Here is a 24433-nt window from a genome sequence, read left to right as displayed (position 1 = left end):
CAGTACAGTGCGGTAGTTCACGGCTGTGGCTACCTCTGTGTCGGCACTCGGCAGCCCGTCCATAATTGTATATACCACCTAACCGTGGTTTTTTTTTCTTTCTTTATACATACATACTAGTTACGAGTATACTATCTCTTTATCAACCAGTCTATATATTAGCAGCAGACACAGTACAGTGCGGTAGTTCACGGCTGTGGCTACCTCTGTGTCGGCACTCGGCAGCCCGTCCATAATTGTATACTAGTATCCAATCCATCCATCTCCATTGTTTACCTGAGGTGCCTTTTAGTTGTGCCTATTAAAATATGGAGAACAAAAATGTTGAGGTTCCAAAATTAGGGAAAGATCAAGATCCACTTCCACCTCGTGCTGAAGCTGCTGCCACTAGTCATGGCCGAGACGATGAAATGCCAGCAACGTCGTCTGCCAAGGCCGATGCCCAATGGCATAGTACAGAGCATGTCAAAACCAAAACACCAAATATCAGTAAAAAAAGGACTCCAAAACCTAAAATAAAATTGTCGGAGGAGAAGCGTAAACTTGCCAATATGCCATTTACCACACGGAGTGGCAAGGAACGGCTGAGGCCCTGGCCTATGTTCATGGCTAGTGGTTCAGCTTCACATGAGGATGGAAGCACTCAGCCTCTCGCTAGAAAACTGAAAAGACTCAAGCTGGCAAAAGCACCGCAAAGAACTGTGCGTTCTTTGAAATCCCAAATCCACAAGGAGAGTCCAATTGTGTCGGTTGCGATGCCTGACCTTCCCAACACTGGACGTGAAGAGCATGCGCCTTCCACCATTTGCACGCCCCCTGCAAGTGCTGGAAGGAGCACCCGCAGTCCAGTTCCTGATAGTCAGATTGAAGATGTCAGTGTTGAAGTACACCAGGATGAGGAGGATATGGGTGTTGCTGGCGCTGGGGAGGAAATTGACCAGGAGGATTCTGATGGTGAGGTGGTTTGTTTAAGTCAGGCACCCGGGGAGACACCTGTTGTCCGTGGGAGGAATATGGCCGTTGACATGCCAGGTGAAAATACCAAAAAAATCAGCTCTTCGGTGTGGAGGTATTTCACCAGAAATGCAGACAACAGGTGTCAAGCCGTGTGTTCCCTTTGTCAAGCTGTAATAAGTAGGGGTAAGGACGTTAACCACCTCGGAACATCCTCCCTTATACGTCACCTGCAGCGCATTCATAATAAGTCAGTGACAAGTTCAAAAACTTTGGGTGACAGCGGAAGCAGTCCACTGACCAGTAAATCCCTTCCTCTTGTAACCAAGCTCACGCAAACCACCCCACCAACTCCCTCAGTGTCAATTTCCTCCTTCCCCAGGAATGCCAATAGTCCTGCAGGCCATGTCACTGGCAATTCTGACGAGTCCTCTCCTGCCTGGGATTCCTCCGATGCATCCTTGCGTGTAACGCCTACTGCTGCTGGCGCTGCTGTTGTTGCCGCTGGGAGTCGATGGTCATCCCAGAGGGGAAGTCGTAAGCCCACTTGTACTACTTCCAGTAAGCAATTGACTGTTCAACAGTCCTTTGCGAGGAAGATGAAATATCACAGCAGTCATCCTACTGCAAAGCGGATAACTGAGTCCTTGACAACTATGTTGGTGTTAGACGTGCGTCCGGTATCCGCCGTTAGTTCACAGGGAACTAGACAATTTATTGAGGCAGTGTGCCCCCGTTACCAAATACCATCTAGGTTCCACTTCTCTAGGCAGGCGATACCGAGAATGTACACGGACGTCAGAAAAAGACTCACCAGTGTCCTAAAAAATGCAGTTGTACCCAATGTCCACTTAACCACGGACATGTGGACAAGTGGAGCAGGGCAGGGTCAGGACTATATGACTGTGACAGCCCACTGGGTAGATGTATGGACTCCCGCCGCAAGAACAGCAGCGGCGGCACCAGTAGCAGCATCTCGCAAACGCCAACTCTTTCCTAGGCAGGCTACGCTTTGTATCACCGCTTTCCAGAATACGCACACAGCTGAAAACCTCTTACGGCAACTGAGGAAGATCATCGCGGAATGGCTTACCCCAATTGGACTCTCCTGTGGATTTGTGGCATCGGACAACGCCAGCAATATTGTGTGTGCATTAAATATGGGCAAATTCCAGCACGTCCCATGTTTTGCACATACCTTGAATTTGGTGGTGCAGAATTTTTTAAAAAACGACAGGGGCGTGCAAGAGATGCTGTCGGTGGCCAGAAAAATTGCGGGACACTTTCGGCGTACAGGCACCACGTACAGAAGACTGGAGCACCACCAAAAACTACTGAACCTGCCCTGCCATCATCTGAAGCAAGAAGTGGTAACGAGGTGGAATTCAACCCTCTATATGCTTCAGAGGTTGGAGGAGCAGCAAAAGGCCATTCAAGCCTATACAATTGAGCACGATATAGTAGGTGGAATGCACCTGTCTCAAGTGCAGTGGAGAATGATTTCAACGTTGTGCAAGGTTCTGATGCCCTTTGAACTTGCCACACGTGAAGTCAGTTCAGACACTGCCAGCCTGAGTCAGGTCATTCCCCTCATCAGGCTTTTGCAGAAGAAGCTGGAGGCATTGAAGAAGGAGCTAAAAGGGAGCGATTCCGCTAGGCATGTGGGACTTGTGGATGCAGCCCTTAATTCGCTTAACAAGGATTCACGGGTGGTCAATCTGTTGAAATCAGAGCACTACATTTTGGCCACCGTGCTCGATCCTAGATTTAAAGCCTACCTTGGATCTCTCTTTCCGGCAGACACAGGTCTGCTGGGGTTGAAAGACCTGCTGGTGACAAAATTGTCAAGTCAAGCGGAACGCGACCTGTCAACATCTCCTCCTTCACATTCTCCCGCAACTGGGGGTGCGAGGAAAAGGCTCAGAATTCCGAGCCCACCCGCTAGCGGTGATGCAGGGCAGTCTGGAGCGACTGCTGATGCTGACATCTGGTCCGGACTGAAGGACCTGACAACGATTACGGACATGTCGTCTACTGTCACTGCATATGATTCTCTCAACATTGATAGAATGGTGGAGGATTATATGAGTGACCGCATCCAAGTAGGCACGTCACACAGTCCGTACTTATACTGGCAGGAAAAAGAGGCAATTTGGAGGCCCTTGCACAAACTGGCTTTATTCTACCTAAGTTGCCCTCCCACAAGTGTGTACTCCGAAAGAGTGTTTAGTGCCGCCGCTCACCTTGTCAGCAATCGGCGTACGAGGTTACATCCAGAAAATGTGGAGAAGATGATGTTCATTAAAATGAATTATAATCAATTCCTCCGCGGAGACATTGACCAGCAGCAATTGCCTCCACAAAGTACACAGGGAGCTGAGATGGTGGATTCCAGTGGGGACGAATTGATAATCTGTGAGGAGGGGGATGTACACGGTGATATATCGGAGGGTGAAGATGAGGTGGACATCTTGCCTCTGTAGAGCCAGTTTGTGCAAGGAGAGATTAATTGCTTCTTTTTGGGGGGGGGGGTCCAAACCAACCCGTCATATCAGTCACAGTCGTGTGGCAGACCCTGTCACTGAAATGATGGGTTGGTTAAAGTGTGCATGTCCTGTTTTGTTTATACAACATAAGGGTGGGTGGGAGGGCCCAAGGACAATTCCATCTTGCACCTCTTTTTTCTTTTCTTTTTCTTTGCATCATGTGCTGATTGGGGAGGGTTTTTTGGAAGGGACATCCTGCGTGACACTGCAGTGCCACTCCTAGATGGGCCCGGTGTTTGTGTCGGCCACTAGGGTCGCTAATCTTACTCACACAGTCAGCTACCTCATTGCGCCTCTTTTTTTCTTTGCGTCATGTGCTGTTTGGGGAGGGTTTTTTGGAAGGGACATCCTGCGTGACACTGCAGTGCCACTCCTAGATGGGCCCGGTGTTTGTGTCGGCCACTAGGGTCGCTAATCTTACTCACACAGCTACCTCATTGCGCCTCTTTTTTTCTTTGCGTCATGTGCTGTTTGGGGAGGGTTTTTTGGAAGGGACATCCTGCGTGACACTGCAGTGCCACTCCTAGATGGGCCCGGTGTTTGTGTCGGCCACTAGGGTCGCTAATCTTACTCACACAGCTACCTCATTGCGCCTCTTTTTTTCTTTGCGTCATGTGCTGTTTGGGGAGGGTTTTTTGGAAGCGACATCCTGCGTGACACTGCAGTGCCACTCCTAGATGGGCCCGGTGTTTGTGTCGGCCACTAGGGTCGCTTATCTTACTCACACAGCGACCTCGGTGCAACTTTTAGGACTAAAAATAATATTGTGAGGTGTGAGGTATTCAGAATAGACTGAAAATGAGTGTAAATTATGGTTTTTGAGGTTAATAATACTTTGGGATCAAAATGACCCCCAAATTCTATGATTTAAGCTGTTTTTTAGTGTTTTTTGAAAAAAACACCCGAATCCAAAACACACCCGAATCCGACAAAAAAAATTCGGTGAGGTTTTGCCAAAACGCGTTCGAACCCAAAACACGGCCGCGGAACCGAACCCAAAACCAAAACACAAAACCCGAAAAATTTCAGGCGCTCATCTCTACAAAATACACAGAGATAAGCGAGGTCTATGCACATTACAGTACGTTACACCGGGCTCGGTCGCATAGCAAACTGACAAAACACAAGTTTTACAGTACATACAGTAAAGCAGGCCAAAGCTGCAGGAGAGTTTCTACTGTAAAGGTTCTATGCACCGTACGGTAATGTACACATACAATTCTATAGCAGGGCAGACTCAATTGAAATGGCTACCGCCTGTGACTCCTAGCTCCTAGGAGGCACTCAGCTATGTAGCAAATAACAGCACAGATTTTGCAGGCTACGGGGCAATGCTGAAGGAGCGTCACAATCCCCTAGCTACAATACACAGGGGTGATAGAGATAATCGAGTGGCTGGAGGGGGGGTCCCCTTGATTTAAGGGGCCCCCACTCCTCCAGGGTACTCCGGCCAGGTGTGACTAGTTGGGTATTTAATTCCATGGCCGCAGGGACCGGTATAAAAGTGTCCCCCGGCTGTGCATTATCTGTCCAGCTAGTGGAGCCCAGTGCTGATTCAAAAAATATGGGGAACCCCTACGCTTTTTTGTCCCCCTTATTTTTTGCACCAGGACCAGGCGCAGAGCCCGGTGCTGGTTCTAAAAAGATGGGGGATCCCGTGTCCATTTTTTCCGTATTCCTGCCGGAATTCGACCGCAATTGCATATACAGTACTGTACCCCTTAATGTCACTGCTTACAGTATACAGTATTTAGACATGAGCTTGTGTACAGTATCTGTCATGAGGTGCTTTTTTCACTGACACTATAACTTTTTTCTATTGTAATATACTGTACAGAGGCGGCAAACTAGCCAAACGGGAATAATGAGCTTCTGCTGAATAAAATGAGATGCTACAGTACATGCCTATATTCTGTGAGTGACTGCGGCTCTATGAAATTAAATCAGAAAATTTAAATATGAAATGCATTACTAATGTGTGGCATTACTGTACTGTATGTGTATAAGGTGTACTACAATATTTTCTGGTGTAACATAAGGAAAGGGCACTACTGCATGGTCTAATGCAGTGGTTCTCAAACTTGGTCCTCAGGACCCCACACAGTGCATGTTTTGCAGGTAAACCAGCAAGTGCACAGATGTATTCATTACTAACTGACACATTTTAGAAGGTCCATACAGTAGGTGGAGCTAATTTTTTCACTTGTGATTCTGTGAGACCTGCAAAACCTGCACTGTGTGGGGTCCTGAGGACTGAGTTTGAGAACCTGTGGTCTAATGTAAATAAAGATGAATGTGGTGGGGTGTAATGTGAATAAGGGGCATTACTGTTAGGAGTAATGTGGTACTATGATATGATGTCATGAGAATAAGAGACACCACTGCATGATATAATGTGAATAAAGTTGCAGTACTGTGTTGTGTCATTTCATCTTCGGGTATTATTGTGTTACCATGCCCCTTCCCAGCAAGAACATACTGTACACTGTTTTGGGCTGGCACTAAATGTGCACATTGTTCTTATTTAGATTATAGGGGGTAGGAGCGCCAAAATGGGTGATGGTGCTGGGAAAGGGGTGCAGGGTTAGAGGCGGAACTACGTAGCATCTGTGCAAGAGGGCATCAGCCAAAATCTAGCCTAGGGCATCATGTTGGTCAGGTTTGGCTCTGATAATACTGTAAACTGTACTCTTACTGTACTTTGCATTCAATACAGATACTGTTTGCACACAGGTTTTACATGAATCATTGGCAATGCTGCAGGAGTGTCTCATTAGGCAATCTAAAATATACCACGACTATGGGTGGGGATACAGTAGGGAAGTTCTGTCACCATAAGCTGTCTGCTGTGTATAGCATATTTCCACCTGAGATGCATTTGTGTGTTTGTAATAAGAAAAAAACATTTTACTGTACATTTAGTGGATACAGTATTTCTCCCCCATAATGACGTATCATACTGTACAGGTACCCTCATGTACTGTACCGTACCATACTGTAAAATTGAATATTTATTGGAAAAACATCAATATTAATGTAAAAAAAAAGTATTACAACATCCGATTCCATGTACTGCACTGATCAAAATGTACAGTACTCTTATTCAGGACTTATAAAACTGAAAATAACTGTTCATACACATCAATAACATTACTACTGTATAATATTCTACATTAGTTTATGCAATAATCAGACAAAGGCAATTTTATAATTTTTTTTAATAATGCACCAATTTAAAATTTTAAACAGAAAATACAGTACAGAACTACATATTTGTGGCTTGACCATTTCTTTCGACTACAACAGGTAATACTTTATACAGGTGATTTATATAATTATTACAATGTTCAGGTGTGAGTACTTCTAGCCAAAATTTCTTTATCCCATCCACCAGTTGCTGTTTTGTTGTTGGCTTTGCAACACTCCTAACGTACCTCTTCAATTGAGCCCACACTAATTCGATTGGGTTCATGTCTGGTGATCTATATAAAAATTAAAAAAAAGCGCCCACTGTAGTACTGTTTTGCTCACTTACAGTACTGTACTGTAGGTTGCATTTAGCGTAAAGAATCGCTCCTGCAGATGTACTTTGATTTATGTGAAACCTGTGTGCATCCTTCCATTGACTGTCTTACAATGTAAATAAAATAATACAGTGCATTATTACAGAAAAAAAAAAAAAAAAAAAAGAAAGAAAGCACATCAGGTCTCGAACCCAGGACCCCCAGCGAGGGAGGTGGGAGCCTTCACCCCTAGCCCACGACGCCTCATGAGAGATTTCCAATTTCATGTGTGAAAGTACTGCAAACAGCGCACGGCCCCCACCCCATTGCTGTTGGTTTATGCCTTAGAGGACTCGGACGCTCGCATTTGTAAAGCACGGTGTTTTCCTCCGCCTCCTGCTAGCCTGTTGCCCTTCCCCCATGGGAGCCTGCACAGATCATGCAGTAGACAGGGAGGGAATGCAGGTCATGTGCAATACACAAACGCCCACTGTAGTACTGTTTTGCTCACTTACAGTACTGTACTGTAGGTTGCATTTAGCGTAAAGAATCGCTCCTGCAGATGTACATTGATTTATGTGAAACCTGTGTGCATCCTTCCATTGGATGTACTGTATTGGAGAGAAAAAAAAAATGTTACAGTGAATGTCACGGGAACACATTAAAAATAAGGTTGGCACTTCCTTCCCATTGGTGTTGGTTTACAGTATGCCGTAGTGTACTCGGACGCTCATGTAATTGCATTTCAAAGGCACAGTATTTTCCATCGTCTCCCCCCTACCCCCATCGCCCTTCCCCCCTGGGGGCCTGCACAGGGAGGAAATTCAGGTCCTGTGCAATACACAAACGCTGAAGATCTACAGTACTGTTTTGCTCAGTTGGTAGCGTCAGAATACACTCATTTCATTCCCGCTGTTTAGGTGCATTTAGCGTAAAGAATCGCTCCTGCAGATGTACTTTGATTTATGTGAAACCTGTGTGCATCCTTCCATTGACTGTCTTACAATGTAAATAAAATAATACAGTGCATTATTACAGAAAAAAAAAAAAAAAAAAGAAAGCACATCAGGTCTCGAACCCTGGACCCCCAGCGAGGGAGGTGGGAGCCTTCACCCCTAGCCCACGACGCCTCATGAGAGATTTCCAATTTCATGTGTGAAAGTACTGCAAAAAGCGCCCGGCCCCCGCCCCATTGCTGTTGGTTTATGCCTTAGAGGACTCGGACGCTCGCATTTGTAAAGCACGGTGTTTTCCTCCGCCTCCTGCTAGCCTGTTGCCCTTCCCCCATGGGAGCCTGCACAGATCATGCAGTAGACAGGGAGGGAATGCAGGTCATGTGCAATACACAAACGCCCACTGTAGTACTGTTTTGCTCACTTACAGTACTGTACTGTAGGTTGCATTTAGCGTAAAGAATCGCTCCTGCAGATGTACTTTGATTTATGTGAAACCTGTGTGCATCCTTCCATTGACTGTCTTACAATGTAAATAAAATAATACAGTGCATTATTACAGAAAAAAAAAAAGAAAGAAAGCACATCAGGTCTCGAACCCTGGACCCCCAGCGAGGGAGGTGGGAGCCTTCACCCCTAGCCCACGACACCTCATGAGAGATTTCCAATTTCATGTGTGAAAGTACTGCAAACAGCGCCCGGCCCCCGCCCCATTGCTGTTGGTTTATGCCTTAGAGGACTCGGACGCTCGCATTTGTAAAGCACGGTGTTTTCCTCCGCCTCCTGCTAGCCTGTTGCCCTTCCCCCATGGGAGCCTGCACAGATCATGCAGTAGACAGGGAGGGAATGCAGGTCATGTGCAATACACAAACGCCCACTGTAGTACTGTTTTGCTCACTTACAGTACTGTACTGTAGGTTGCATTTAGCGTAAAGAATCGCTCCTGCAGATGTACTTTGATTTATGTGAAACCTGTGTGCATCCTTCCATTGGATGTACTGTATTGGAGAGAAAAAAAAAATGTTACAGTGAATGTCACGGGAACACATTAAAAATAAGGTTGGCACTTCCTTCCCATTGGTGTTGGTTTACAGTATGCCGTAGTGTACTCGGACGCTCATGTAATTGCATTTCAAAGGCACAGTATTTTCCATCGTCTCCCCCCTACCCCCATCGCCCTTCCCCCCTGGGGGCCTGCACAGGGAGGAAATTCAGGTCCTGTGCAATACACAAACGCTGAAGATCTACAGTACTGTTTTGCTCAGTTGGTAGCGTCAGAATACACTCATTTCATTCCCGCTGTTTAGGTGCATTTAGCGTAAAGAATCGCTCCTGCAGATGTACTTTGATTTATGTGAAACCTGTGTGCATCCTTCCATTGACTGTCTTACAATGTAAATAAAATAATACAGTGCATTATTACAGAAAAAAAAAAAAGAAAAAAGAAAGAAAGCACATCAGGTCTCGAACCCTGGACCCCCAGCAAGGGAGGTGGGAGCCTTCACCCCTAGCCCACGACGCCTCATGAGAGATTTCCAATTTCATGTGTGAAAGTACTGCAAACAGCGCCCGGCCCCCTCCCCATTGCTGTTGGTTTATGCCTTAGAGGACTCGGACGCTCGCATTTGTAAAGCACTGTGTTTTCCTCCGCCTCCTGCTAGCCTGTTGCCCTTCCCCCATGGGAGCCTGCACAGATCATGCAGTAGACAGGGAGGGAATGCAGGTCATGTGCAATACACAAACGCCCACTGTAGTACTGTTTTGCTCACTTACAGTACTGTACTGTAGGTTGCATTTAGCGTAAAGAATCGCTCCTGCAGATGTACTTTGATTTATGTGAAACCTGTGTGCATCCTTCCATTGACTGTCTTACAATGTAAATAAAATAATACAGTGCATTATTACAGAAAAAAAAAAAAAAAAAAAAGAAAGAAAGCACATCAGGTCTCGAACCCTGGACCCCCAGCGGGGGAGGTGGGAGCCTTCACCCCTAGCCCACGACGCCTCATGAGAGATTTCCAATTTCATGTGTGAAAGTACTGCAAACAGCGCCCGGCCCCCGCCCCATTGCTGTTGGTTTATGCCTTAGAGGACTCGGACGCTCGCATTTGTAAAGCACGGTGTTTTCCTCCGCCTTCTGCTAGTCCTCCATTCCCATTATGCATTAGCGAACTCAGACGCTCATATATTTTAAAAGCACGGTGTTTATACATTGTACTGTACATTCTTCCTTTTACACAATTACTGTAGTTGCGTCTCCATACACATACAGTACTCCATACTTTTTCCACCGCCTCCCGTTACGCCTACAGTATTGCCAGAGCTGTAGATCAATCCGCCGCTATACTGTACGATCGAAAGTACTGGATTAGTGGAGCATTAGCCACACAGTGGTGGAGATGTGTAATGCATGATGAGTATCTAGATCGCCTCAACGCGCCTGCCTGTGATTAAACTCAGCTATCGCATTAGCGTGACTAAACGCCCGTCTCGGCGGAGAAACAGTCAAGATAAAGGTGGCTACATCTGTAGTTACAATTTGCATTCCAACGTTTCGGAAACCCCTTGACAAAGGGGTGGTTTACGCCCCGAAACGTTGGAATGCAAATTGTAACTGTGATCCAGTAAAAGCACCTTTTGCAACTTTACTAAGTCTCCGAGTGCCGCTGCATGTAGCAGTTTTGTTGGTTTTATATATATATATATATATATATATATATATGAAACGAAATAGAGGAGATGGCGCCAAGGGAGTTATATCAACGCCCTACCTAAAAACGGACCCTTACAGTACTCTCCGGATAAATTACGTCAGATAACAAATACTAACATAAAAATTTATTAAAACAACATATAAACCCGACACAAATGTTCATAAGTATACAGAGTTGATACATTTACATTTGTCGCACAATTTGAACAATCAGTTTGTAGTGATGAGGAAAAAGCGTAGATATATCACTACGATTTCCTCCTTCTCCTTATTGTAGATTCGGAGGTAACATCAGATAATAGATAGATAAATAATCCAACGCGTTTCGTCTTGTTCCAAGACTTCATCAGGGGTAAAATCTCTTCATTTCAGAACATATTGTCAGCACATAAAAGGTCATTCAAAGATGTATGAACAACGTTTCAATATTTCAATGGGACTTGATTGATACAGCGAGGACCATACCTCATATATCATCAGCTTGAGTCTGACATTCAGATATTCGAATATGGGGAAGATTCATATGTGTATAGAATCTAACTGGTTCACAAGCATAAGGAACCTCATTGGTCAGCAGCTTGAACCTGACACCCAGAGACTTAGGAGTGAAGGCAATTCAAATGGGTATAATGTCTAACCAATTTAGAACACATGGTAGACCCTCCAGTAGTGCAGTGCTGACAGCCAAGTCAGCACTGCACTACTGGAGGGTCTACCACGTGTTCTAAATTGGTACAGGCAGCCATATAATTAATTAATTTTAGTGTTTTATAAGAAATAGCGCAGTGGGAGAGTAATTCTTGTTATATATATATATAAATATATAAAAATGCACACAACTCCTGCACTTGGTCTGCCCCTTGAGCTGACTTGCTCCGGTGCCCTCCACTAGGGTGTGACCCCCACATCCATGCACTAAAGTCACTTTGCTGTTTTCAAAAGACTATGAGTGCCGCCTCATTTGTCGACGCATATATATATATATATATATATATATATATACACACACACAAAACATTCTATTACGTGTAATACGTGTTTTTTTGTCCTACATCCTCCTACTCATTTTCTTATAAATATAATTATTTCTTTGTTCCCATCCACTGTATACATTTAATAAATTGTTCCCCCTACCCCTTCATTTACAACGTATATAAACCTAATCTTTTGTCCTCTCTCCTCTGTGTATATTTAATAATTTGTACCTCCCCCACACCATCACTTATATAAATATAAAGAACTATTGTACCTCCTTCCTCCTTTTATACTTACATGCTCCTCCGCTTGTTCCTCTGTCTTCGTCCTTTATGGGCTAATGGAGCTGGACGAACGCAGGCTGGCAAGACGCCAGGCTACTCTTTCTGTTCTGTATGCAGCCTCCTCTCCTCTTAGGGATGAGATGTCATGAGGTCTCATTCCCTGGTTGTCGCACCACCAGCGCCACCCACCAATCCACCCAGTGACAACTGCCTCACTCGGGACTCAGCATGTACTGGGAGAGTGGAGGTGAATGCAATTAAGAGTCGGGTACAGGACATCACAAACGGGGGCACCGTTCACGCTTTATACTGCATGATGGGTGCCTGCACCTAATTACATTGCGGTGCACGTGGGTAATAATTACTGCGGGTCTGGGCAGCTGTGGACTCCTTAATCATCACTACTGCTGGTAGTTCTGCTGCTGACTGACATGTCTGAAAGCGGCATAACTAGGATGCAGTGCCAGTAACATGTTAAAATAATGATCTGCAAATCTATAATCCAAAACCCCTGTGATTTATCTATAACATTTCTAAAAATAAAAAATAATGAAGAATGACACTTAAATTGGAAGAAAAACACAGAATCACAGATAACATTTGATCTCACATTTAATATCAACCATTTTCCTCCCTGGCGTAAACAAATATATGTAACTATCAGGGTTGGCCCCAGATCTACTAGCACTCTGTAGGAGAGTTTTTGGGGTTTTCTCCCCACCAATCTAGCCACATCCCCGTCCCAAGCAAACATTGAGCCCCTGAGAATTTATGCCACATAGTGCCCCACTAATAATATTACCAGTTAAATCATACCTCCCAACTTTTTAGCAGAGGAAAGAGTGACCCTTGGCAAAGCTACGTCGTGGCCCACCAGGAAAAGGGCGTGGCCTCCAAAAGGGGGCGTTGCTTCACGTGAGTGCCGTGATTGCGAGCCATGCCCCAGTTTTCGTCACTGAGGGGGCATGCCCAGCGCTCTGTGAGCTGCTGGCATGGCCTCTCTCCCTCTGTCTGCACTGAATAGACGCTGTGCGCATGCGCACAATGTCTATTCACCGCTGCTCTGCTAAGCAGGGCAGCGAATGACAGAGCCTCCCAACTGTACCCCCCCTACGCAGGACACTGCAGCCCGCGGGTGGGACAGCGGGACAGTCCCCAAAAAACGGGACTGTCCCGCGAAAATCGGGACAGTTGGTAGGTATGTTTAAATACATACTGTACTCATAATCTTCAGCACATTGCAGAGAATAGGTGTATTTAGCCGTTCACACCAGTCCCTGCCCCAATGGAGCTAACAATCATCATTAGCAAATTCTGCTAAATAGCAGAAACTGCTACTGCATCTATCGCATGCTGGGGGCCATCAATGCGATCGCAAAACAATTTGATTGCATCGCTGAGTCAGGAATTAGGGATGACCCCCTGTATACGCATCTAGGCTGCATATGAAGGTGGACTGCTGCCATTTTTTGTGTCGCATTAGTCGCATTTGATGTCACGTGGCAGCTGCCCCGAAAACAGTCCAACCATGCCACCACTGTTTGGACCATGCCCCCGCAACACCGTTTTGACAACACCCCCCCACACACACACACACACACAATGCTTATGTTCGCTATAACATACACACATACAGTACATACACACACTAGGGTTAGTTTTTTGTTGGGAGCCAATTAACCTACCAGTATACCCACAAAAATACCTGGAGAAGATGCAAAAATGCCCTATTTTTATACTACACAATGCCAAATTATTATGCCACACAGTACCCCTTTTTTATGCTACAGTGCCCCCTTTGTATGCCGCACAGTGCATTGGAGCCGTAAGTAAACATTTTGGTGCCTTTAAACAGGGACAGCATATGCCGAAGGGGCAAGGTGACCACACAATTGTACATCCAAATCAAATTATGCCACACAGTAGTGCAACCTTATTCCTATTACACCACACAGTAGTACTTCTTATTCACGTTACGCCACACAGTAGTGCACCATATTCACATTACACCACACAGCAGTGTCCCTTATTCAAATTTCACCACACAGTAGTGCCCTTTTTTCACATTAATCTACACAGTAGTGCTAATTATTTAAATTATTGTACATCATACAGTACTACCCCTTATACACATTATGCCACACAGTAGAGACCCTTATTCATGTTATGCCACACAGTTTTGGTCCTTATAACACATTATGCCTCATAGTAGTACCCCTTATACATGTTAAGCCACACAGTAGAGACTCGTATTCATGTTATGCCATACAGTAGTGACCCTTATAGCACTTACAGTATGCCACATAATAGTAGTTCCTATACACATTATACCACAGAGTAGTAATGTCCCTTAGACACATAATGCCACACAGTGCCTCTTATATACATAACATCACAAAGTAGTAGTTCACTTTATATACACAATGCCACCAAGAAGTAGTGTCTCTTATATACTATTTCCTATACTATATACTACATATACTATATAATACATATTATGCCAAACAGTAATGCACCTTACACATTACTGTATGCCACACATTAATAGTGCTCTTATACACATTATGCCACACAGTAATGCCCTTTACACTTTATGCCACAAGTTATCACCCCCAATCCAAACCTTATGCTTTCCTTTCAGTAAATCATGATTTAATTCATTCCAGATGCAGCCCGCCAGTGTATCTTTGAGCCATAACCCCCAGTGTCTCTTCCAGTCCCAGTGCCCAGTGTCATTTCCAGCCCAAGGTGTCTCTTCCAGCCCTAGCACCTGGTGTCACTTCAAGCACCAGCCCCCAGTGTCACTTCCAGCGCCATCACCCAGTGTCACTTCCAGCTGCAGCCTTCAGTGTCTCTTCCAGCCCCAGCACACAGTGTGACTTCCAGCCCTAGTGCCAGTCTCACATCCAGACCTCAGTGTCATTTCCAGCCCCAGCAACCAGAGTCACTTTCCAGTCCAAGCCCACAGTGTCACTTCCAGCTCTAGTGCCCAGAGTCACTACCAGCCCCAGCCCAGTGTCACTTCCAGCCTAGCCCCCAGTGTCACTTCCAGTCCCAGTCCCCAGTGTGTCTTCCAGATCCAGCCTACAGTGTCACTTGCAGCTCTAGTGCCCAGTCACTACCAGCCCTAGCCCTCAATGTCACTTCCAGCCCTCAGTATCACTTCCAGCCTAGACCCCAGTGTCACTTCCATCCCCAGCCCCCAATGTGTCTTCCAGCTCCAGCCTACAGTGTCACTTCCAGCTCCAGCCCCCCAGTGTCACTTCCATCCCCAGCGGTGCAAGTAAGCGGGTAAGCTCGGGTACGGGGTACCCTTAAGAATTTGGCAGTGGGTACACAGTACCACCTGCCACACACTTTGCCATTACCACAATTATAATGTGCCACAAAGCAACAAGACCATGGTGCTTGGCAGCATGATGGCTCCTCCCACTTTGTCAGGTTTACTGGGAGTGGGACAGTGGCTGTATTTTCCTGTTATAATGGAGGCATTACTATATATTGTTATTAAATTGGGGGCATTACTATATATTTCTATTGTACTGGAGGTATCACTATATATTTCTATTATACTAGAGGCATTACTATATATTTTTAACCTTGCCTCCAGATTCCCCAAAAAGGGGAGGTGTCATGTGGCCACGCAACTAGTGTCATGTAGCCACTCCCACTAGTAGCATGTGATCACGACCCCTCACAAAACATGTCCACGCCCATTTTAAGCATTCAGTACTACTAAGAAAATATTTCTACTTGCACCACTGCCCAGCCCCCACTGTTACTTCCAGCCCCAGCACCTCTTCCTGTCCCCAATGTCTCTTCCAGTCCCCACTGCCAGTGTCTCTTCCAGCCCCCAAATCTTACCTTCCTCTGGATGTCCACCCGGTCCACAGCTTCTCTGCTGCAGAGACATGACATCATAATGTCTCTCCCTGCAGACACTGCAGTAGATGGAGCACAGAAGACAGTCACTGCCCACTCCTTGCTGCAGTGTATATTAGTAGCAATGCAACTGGCAGCGAAAGGGACAGGCAAACAGCTACTAATATACATAGTAGCAAGTGCTGGGCAGTGGTGGACTGTGGGCACTTACAATTATGTCCCTGCTGTGCCTCATAAACATATAACACAGTACCCCATTATTATGCCACACAGAGCACCATTTTTATGCAACACAGTACCCCATTATTATGCCACACAATGCCCTATTATTACAGTATGTTACACAATGCAACATTTTATGCCACACAGTGCCCTATCTTTATGCCACAGAGTGCCCTATTATTATGCCATATTATGTCATAATGCCTCATTTTTATGCCACAACATTGTCCAATTATTATACAGGTTGAGTATCCCATATCCAAATATTCCGAAATACGGAATATTCCGAAATACGGACTTTTTTGCGTGAGAGTGAGATAGTGAAACCTTTGTTTTCTGATGGCTCAATGTACACAAACTTTGTTTAATACACAAAGTTATTAAAAATATTGTATTAAATGACCTTCAGGCTGTGTGTATAAGGTGTATATGAAACATAAATGAATTGTGTGAATGTACACACACTTTGTTTAATGCACAAAGTTATAAAAAATATTGGCTAAAATTACCTTCAGGCTGTGTATATGAAACATAAATGCATTATGTGCGTAGATTTAGGTCCCATCCCCATGATATCTCATTATGGTATGCAATTATTCCAAAATACGGAAAAATCCGATATCCAAAATACCTCTGGTCCCAAGCATTTTGGATAAGGGATACTCAACCTGTACCACACAGTGCCCCATTTTTTGACACAAATTGCCCCATTGTTATGCTAAACAGTGCACCATTTTTGTTTCATGTAGTATCCCATTTTTATGCCACATAGTGCTCCATTATTATGCCACACAGTGCCTCATTATTAACGTACGATGCCCAATTTTTATGTACACACTGCCCCATTATTGTGCCACACATTGCCCCAGTTTTATGCTACATGCTGCCCTTTTATATATCACACAGTGCCTCCAATATACCACACAATGGGGGTCATTCAGGTCTGATCGCTGTTGTGCGTTTTCGCACAGTGGGTGATCAGATCCGAACTGCACATGCGTATGCACCGCACTGTGCCGGCACATCGCATGGCTGCAATGGGCTTCGCCAGTCAGCGATGAAATTGTGCAAAGGATCCATTCGCACGGGCGTTCGCAAGGAGATTGACAGGTAGAGGCCGTTTGTTGGTGGCGACTGTTTTCAGGGAGAGTCCATGAAAATGCAGGCGGTATCAAGCATTTTCAGGGAGGGTGTCTGACGTCAAGTCCGGTCCCAAACAGGATGATGTGATCGCAGCGGCTGTGTTAGTCCTGGGCAGCGCAGAGACTCCACAAAATCAGTTTATGCAGCTCTGCTACACATGCGATTGCACACTTGCACAGCTAAAATACACTCCCCATGTAGGCGGCGACTATCTGATTGCAGGACAGCAAAAATCACTGCCTAGTGATCAGATCTGAATGATCCCCCAATGTCTTATTCGGCTCACCACTATTGTGTTGGGATCCAGCTACTGCTGGTCACTTGTTCTCAGAAAGTGTAGCATGATGTGGGTTCACCATGGATAATGTTCCTGCCATTCCCCCTTCCTTCCATTAAGCCAGTATGGTACGGCCAGGATCTTTGAAGAACGATTCAGCAGGCTGCACTGGTCGTATGTCAGGCACAGAGCTGCATTCATTGGTTCCAGTGGCTGCACTGCACCCCCCTATAGTGTGGTGTCCCTTGAACCAGCACTGGTAACTACAGGTATTAGTACAGTACTTTATGATCTGTGCAATGATTTATGGGGGTCATTCCGAGTTGTTCGATCGTTGCCGATTTTCGCTATATTGCGATTAGTCGCTTACTGCACATGCTCAAGGTTCGCAGAGCGCATGCGCTTTGTTATTTTACACAAAAGTTAGGTATTTTACTCACGGCATAACAAGGATTTTTCATCGTTCTGGTGATCGTACTGTGATTGACAGGAAGTGGGTGTTTCTAGGCGGAAACTTGCCGTTTTCTGGGCGTGTGCGAAAAAACGCTGGCGTTTCTGGGAAAAATGCGGGAGTGTCTGAAGAAACGGGGGAGTGTCTGGGCGAATGCTGGGTGTGTTTGTGACGTCAAACCAGGAACGAAACTGACTGAACTGATCGCAATGGCTGAGTAAGTCTGGAGCTACTCAGAAACTGCTAAGAAATTTCTATTCGCAATTCTGCTAATCTTTTGTTCGCAATTCTGCTAAGCTAAGATACACTCCCAGAGGGCGGCGGCTTAGCGTGTGCAATGCTGCTAAAAGCAGCTAGCGAGCGAACAACTCGGAATGAGGGCCTATGTTTTTACTTTAACAAAATGTATATATCTCTTATAAGTGCTGCGCCCAGATAAATTTCTTTTAAAACATGTATTACTTTATAATTTTTTCCTTCTAGGTAATTTTGAAAATGAATATGATGATGTCACAATCAAGATAATATTTGCAGTAGCGCAAATAATTGGATTTTTTAATTCCATTTGCAATCCCATTGTTTATGCCTTTATGAATGAAAACTTTAAGAAAAACTTTTTGTCTGCTATTTGTTTTTGTTTCATGAAAGACTCTTCTTCTCCCTCAAGGAGACCAGGAAACTCAGGCATCACTTTGACTCATCAGAAAACAAGAGATAATACAGCAAGTGAAGAAACTAGGAGAGAAGCTTTTAGTGATGGTAATATTGAGGTTAAATTTTATGATCTGCCGGTTTCTAAAAAGACCACAAAAAGAAATATTAATTTGTTTACATCAGAACTCACTGTCATTCTTGACCACAGCAAAGTCAAAAACACAATTACTGTATAATTGGTATCACGGAAACCATCAAGTTAAATTGTGATCTTAGATTTTCAGAGAGGATTATGAGCAGTGCTTTTTTTCCTTGATGATTTATTTTCAACTGTTACCATAATTCAAATTGAATAGGACTTTAGCATATTTCTATCACAAACTCTTGTCAAGGGGAGCATTAGCTTTCTTGCATTATGATATTAATTATTTCAAATTATACCTGTGAAATAATTTGAAAGGGCGGCATACAAATCTGGTAATGTGAAGTTTTTACTTTATACAACATTACAATTTTTTAATTATTATGTTTGACGGTATAACAGGGAAGTGTATCAAACCTTGAGGGGTATTTATCAGACATGGAGAGAGATAAAGTGGAGATATATAAAGTACTAAAATCAGCTTCTAACTCTCATTTTATAGGCTCTGTTTAAAAAATTAGTTTACCTCTCTTCACTTGCTCTCTCTCCATGCTTTAATAAATAACCCCCATAAAGAGAGATAAAATGGAGAGAGATAGAGTAGCTTCTAACTGTCATTTTTCAAACATTGCCTGTAAAATGACAGTTAGAATCTAAGGTTGGTGCTTTGTCTCTTTCAACTTTATCTATTACCAAAGTTTGATGCATCTCCCCTACAGTACATCTGAGATTAATCATTTCTTGGGAAATTACAGATGTGAAATGAAAATAAATTTGTGTAATATAGAAGATGTCTTCTCTCAAATATGTGTTACTGAAAATTAAGTCTAATGCTGGGTACACACGGGACGATCTAGTCAACTATTTTGGCTAGATAGGTCGTTGAATGATAATATCATATCGTGTGTACAGGCTAGATCATTCACTAGGCACACTCCCATGGGTAAACGGCAGAATTGTTAATAGACTGTATGGCAAGGTTAATTTTGACTAGATCGTTCATGATCGTTCACTGTCTACACAGTGGGGTATATTCTTAATATTACATGAAACCATACGTCCCTTGCAATACTGAATCCAATCTTAGAAATGCAGAATGTCCACCTTATTCATTGACCAGGCATGTCAGCGTGTATGCAAAGACAGAAGGGGAAAAAAAAGTCATGTGCAAAAAACGTTACATTTAATAACACATAAGACAATTCACATAGGGGACTGGTTTTGACAGAACATATAATAGAACCACAGCCACATTTGGATCCACAGAACAATTACCAGAAAATTTGAGAACCATAAAACAGTTCTCAAATAGGCTCTTAATCACCACGAGACCACCCGGATATGGAAACTGGGAAATAACCTGGTCCTGTTGTGCAGTATCCGCTGTGTGAAGCTGGTGAAAACGGCCAACACGTCTCAACTCCTTCCTGGAGTCTTTTTCAAGGCATAATGAGCATGTAGTAACTCTATTTAAACAAGTAAATATCCAATCCTGAATCTCCTTTACGGTGGGACATCCTGTCCTCACGTCCCGACTGGACGTCTGTGTTCCTATGTTGCCATGGCAACCGCTCGTCATCTCCGGTGGAAGTGTGCTCACTTCCGCCATGTCCTCGCCTCCACGTGGTCTCCGCAACCGCTCGTCGCATCCATTGATACAGAGCTTCTGGACAAATTTATGTGTTATTAAATGTAACGTTTTTTGCACATGACGTTTTTTTTCCCTTCTGTCTTTGCATACACGCTGACATGCCTGGTCAATGAATAAGGTGGACATTCTGCATTTCTAAGATTGGATTCAGTATTGCAAGGGACGTATGGTTTCATGTAATATTAAGATTACACTCTGTGGCGCCCTGTGTCATCTCTTTCCCTATTTTTTAATTCCATTGTATGTTATGTTTTGGTGTTTTGTGGAGAGACACTTATTTGGGTCTGAGTAGTCGCAAGGCAGCCTCTTCTTTTCACCTGGTTGCGCTGTCCGTGGTGCACAGGAAAGATCTGTCTATTTCACAGTGGGGTATATTCAATGGCTGTTGGGTACTTTCCGATGGAAAGGACCCAACGGTACTCTATTCAATGCTGGGCCAAACCCGACAGGTTTGGCCCGTTCCTGACATTGTCAATCCGACTTTATTAAAAGCCGCCGATCCTTGTGTATTCCGACAGCATTCTGACAAGTCGGATTTCCTGACTTGACGGAAAAACTGAGCCCAGATTGAATAGGTTGGAACCTTTTCCGACCTATTCCAGTTGGAAACTGCCGTCTTTCCAACAAGACGGCAGTTTCCGACTCTAATTGAATACACCCCAGTGTGTATGAAAGATGAACGATTTTGGCTAGATGATGTCATTTAGTTACTAAGAAAATATTTAACTTTAAATTTGGAGCAAAAAAACATTTAGGCAAGATCTTTGAAAGACTGAAAGATTTGGCTAGATCTTTCCATGTGTACACCCTAGATCGTAGAGTCAGGAGCAGGGAGCTGAAAGTGAAAGATTTTATATTTTGGTCTTTCAATCTTTCGGTCTTTCTGTGTGTAATAGAGACGTGCAAAAAAACAACAAAACATGCATTTAGAGAAATACAAAACAGTTTTACTCAATTTTACTTTGTTTACAGGTGTAAATATAACAAATTTTTTAATTACTAGACACTTATTATGACATCCAATGTTGATGTTGCAGGGGTTTTTAATGTATTTTTGTAATCAAATATGAATAAAAATCCAAAGTTTGTAATTAAAATTATACTATAAAAATTACATATAGAAAAATGAAAATAAAATATACAGTATGCTGAGAATGCAGAATTTGTCATGTGATACAACCTTTCCTTACAGGTTTCAAATTGAAAAGGGGGTAAACATAATTATTTGCAATGTCAAACTCTTGGACAATATATATTGTTCAGTCATAATGTTTTTATTTTGTCCATCATGTAACTTTTATAGTTACCTATACATATAGTACCGGAGGTCACAATGCCGATGCCGGAATCACTACTAGTGGTGAAATGCTGCAGATGGAACCGTGACGCCACAGGCTTTTCTCCCTCTATGGGTGTCCACAACAGCCATAGAGGGAGAATATAGCCTGTGCCAAGCACTTCAAGCCACCGTGCCCTCAGCATAGCGAGTGCAGTGAACCCGCAAGGGGCTTTCTAGCGCTCACCCCGCTGACGGCACACTGGTGGCCAGGATCCCGCTGTCTGTATACTGACAACCGGGATCCCAGCCGCCGGTATTTCATACTGATTCTGTTTGTGTGACATAAACTGACTCTGGTGTAACATATAGACTGACTCCGATTAGTATAAAAAACACATTTTATTAACAAGTTAAAAAAAGCTGGTTGACTTTTTTTTCTTTCAACTAATTAAAGCTTAGTTCACAGAAATGCTTTACTTGCAGATGCTACTTAATATACTAACCCAAACCTGGATGATCATATACTAACATAACCTTTGCAATTGCTAATTTTTTTGCATTTTGGCTTATGCTGGGTACACACTGGAGAGACGGGAATTTGTTCCAATATTGAAACGAATGCCCTTGAGCCCAGATTTTATGTACACTACACACTAGGGCAACTATAATGAAGGACAGAATGATCATACTCCATCCTTTAATTAGCACAAACAAGGTCGCTAGCGATATCACTAGGTTTAATGTGCAGCACAAATACACATGTAATTCTGTGCACACTTGTGTGAATAGTATTACAGTCCCTAAAAACCAGGTCTACGTCATCAGATTCATGATAGATGGAAGACTTTGCTGCTGTTTTCTCCATTTTTGCAGCTTAGTTTCTGATTGTCTGGCTCTTAGAATTGTTGGGTCCCTGATTAGAAAATGGATAGTTACATAAATACAATCAGGGCCTAATTCAGTAAGGATCGCAGGAGCAATCCTTATTACATTTTCCCGATGCATGCCTTCCAACTATCCTGATTTTTGCGGGACAGTCCCGTTTTTGGGGGGGCTGTCCCACCTGCAGGCCGCAGTGTCCCGCGGTGGAGGAGGGGCAGTTCGGAGGCTCTGTCACTCGCTGCTCTGTGCACAGTGGGAGAGAGGGCATGCCAGCAGCACAGAGAGCACTGAACATGCCCCCTTAGTGACAAAAACGGGAGGCATGGCAAATTGTTGTGGCATTGCCTCAAAGCCATGCCCCCTTTCCCCGAGGCCATGCCCCCTCTTCAGGCGGGCACAGCTTCGCAGCGCATAAAGGTCCCTCTTTCGATGAGATAGTTGTTGGGAGATGTGCCGATGATCGGGAACTGCGCATGTGCAGGACCCATTGTGCACATTTGCAGAACATATCCTGCAATCACATTGCAGGGATGCGAACGCCTCTGCCTGATTGACAGGCAGAAGCATTCATGGGGAGGGGCGGCTAGCGTTGCCACCTGCAAGGCCACCGGAACGACCACGTCGCAAGGCCACTCACGATGGCAAGCCTGGTCATGATGTTTATCACAGATGCAATTGTAAATGCTACAAGAAGTTGAATTAGGTCCATAGAACACTGTTCCTCCCTCTGCCCAACATGTCACAACATTAAAATAAAAAGTAGTAAATACTGTATGTCTTCCACCCTGCAACCAGTAACAGCATAAATGTAAAGCATACACATAACTATAATTATCCCATCCCTAAATAATCAGACTAGCATTAATGAATAGACCTATGCAATCCAATTATACATTAAAAAGTAAAAGAAAGACTTTAGGGCGGATTATCTGGGTAGCATGTAGCCTATGCCACTTTATCTTAGAAATGGGAGCATTTTAACACTATCATTAAAACGGTGATAATTTCTGTGCATTATATTATATTTTTTAAAACTAATACAAATATATCTTAGTGCTAGTTTATTTCATGTGGCAGAACTAATTTTTCTAATTTTTATTATTTTACTCCGCTTGAGTGACTTTTAAATAAATAAAGTACCTTAATGTACTGTAGCTTGCAGATGTGATTGGTACCTGTCAATGGTTCTTTATCTATAGCTGAAAGAGTGACACTTACTGAATATGCTTTAAACATAAAGTCATAAAAATTTGTGCTTTTAAAATAACTAAAATATAATTATTTTTATGGTATTGTTCAAAGTTTGTATACTGTAGTTACTTGTTCAGTTTCATATGTGAAGTGCCATAAAAATGTAAAATCTAATTTTTTTTATCAAAGGTTGTAAATATTTTCTGTTTTTTAAGATATTTAAGTCAGACAGTTAATTCTAAAAAGAAAAATATAGTTACTTTTCAAAATGTAATGACATTTTTTTAGTTTAAAATGTTCCTGATACATTTCATCCATTTGTCTATGAGCATATTGCTTTTTCTATACAGATTTAATAAAAACTGTACGTCTTGGTCAGAATTTAATGCATTTTGTGCCCAAATGTATGCTTAAAAATTCTGTCACAAAAATTACATACTCATGTGTTTATGGTAAGTCACATGTATTGTACGATTCAATCAAATCAAAAACAGGCATACTGTGCAAATAATTATGCTCAACATTGGCATAGAGACATGGCATGATAGTATTATTAATACTAGTCAACTGCATTGCTTGAAATGGATTAAAAAAAGTATTGTGTGTTCTACAATGTGTTCATCTAAAGTGTACTGTATCCCGACAGTTTACTGTGTCCTGAAAGTTTACTCTATCCTGAAATGTAACTGTATACTGAAATTTGACATCATCCCGAAAGTTTACTGTATACC

At 43.5% G+C, this 24433-nt stretch overlaps 1 protein-coding gene across 1 annotated transcript in view; it reads left to right on the top strand.

The window, feature by feature from the left end:
* QRFPR (pyroglutamylated RFamide peptide receptor) overlaps positions 1-19742 on the top strand; it is a 135646-nt gene extending 115904 nt beyond the window's left edge. Inside the window, exon 6 of the mRNA XM_063941605.1 lies at positions 18387-19742. Coding sequence (XP_063797675.1) covers positions 18387-18793 — 407 coding nt within the window. The 3' untranslated portion in view covers positions 18794-19742. The remainder of the gene's footprint in view (positions 1-18386) is intronic.
* The last annotated feature ends 4691 nt before the right edge of the window (positions 19743-24433 follow it).

The sequence above is a fragment of the Pseudophryne corroboree genome, chromosome 1 (assembly GCF_028390025.1).
Source record: "Pseudophryne corroboree isolate aPseCor3 chromosome 1, aPseCor3.hap2, whole genome shotgun sequence".
Classification (NCBI taxonomy): Eukaryota; Metazoa; Chordata; class Amphibia; order Anura; family Myobatrachidae; genus Pseudophryne; species Pseudophryne corroboree.
This window is presented reverse-complemented; position numbering and strand designations above follow the sequence as displayed.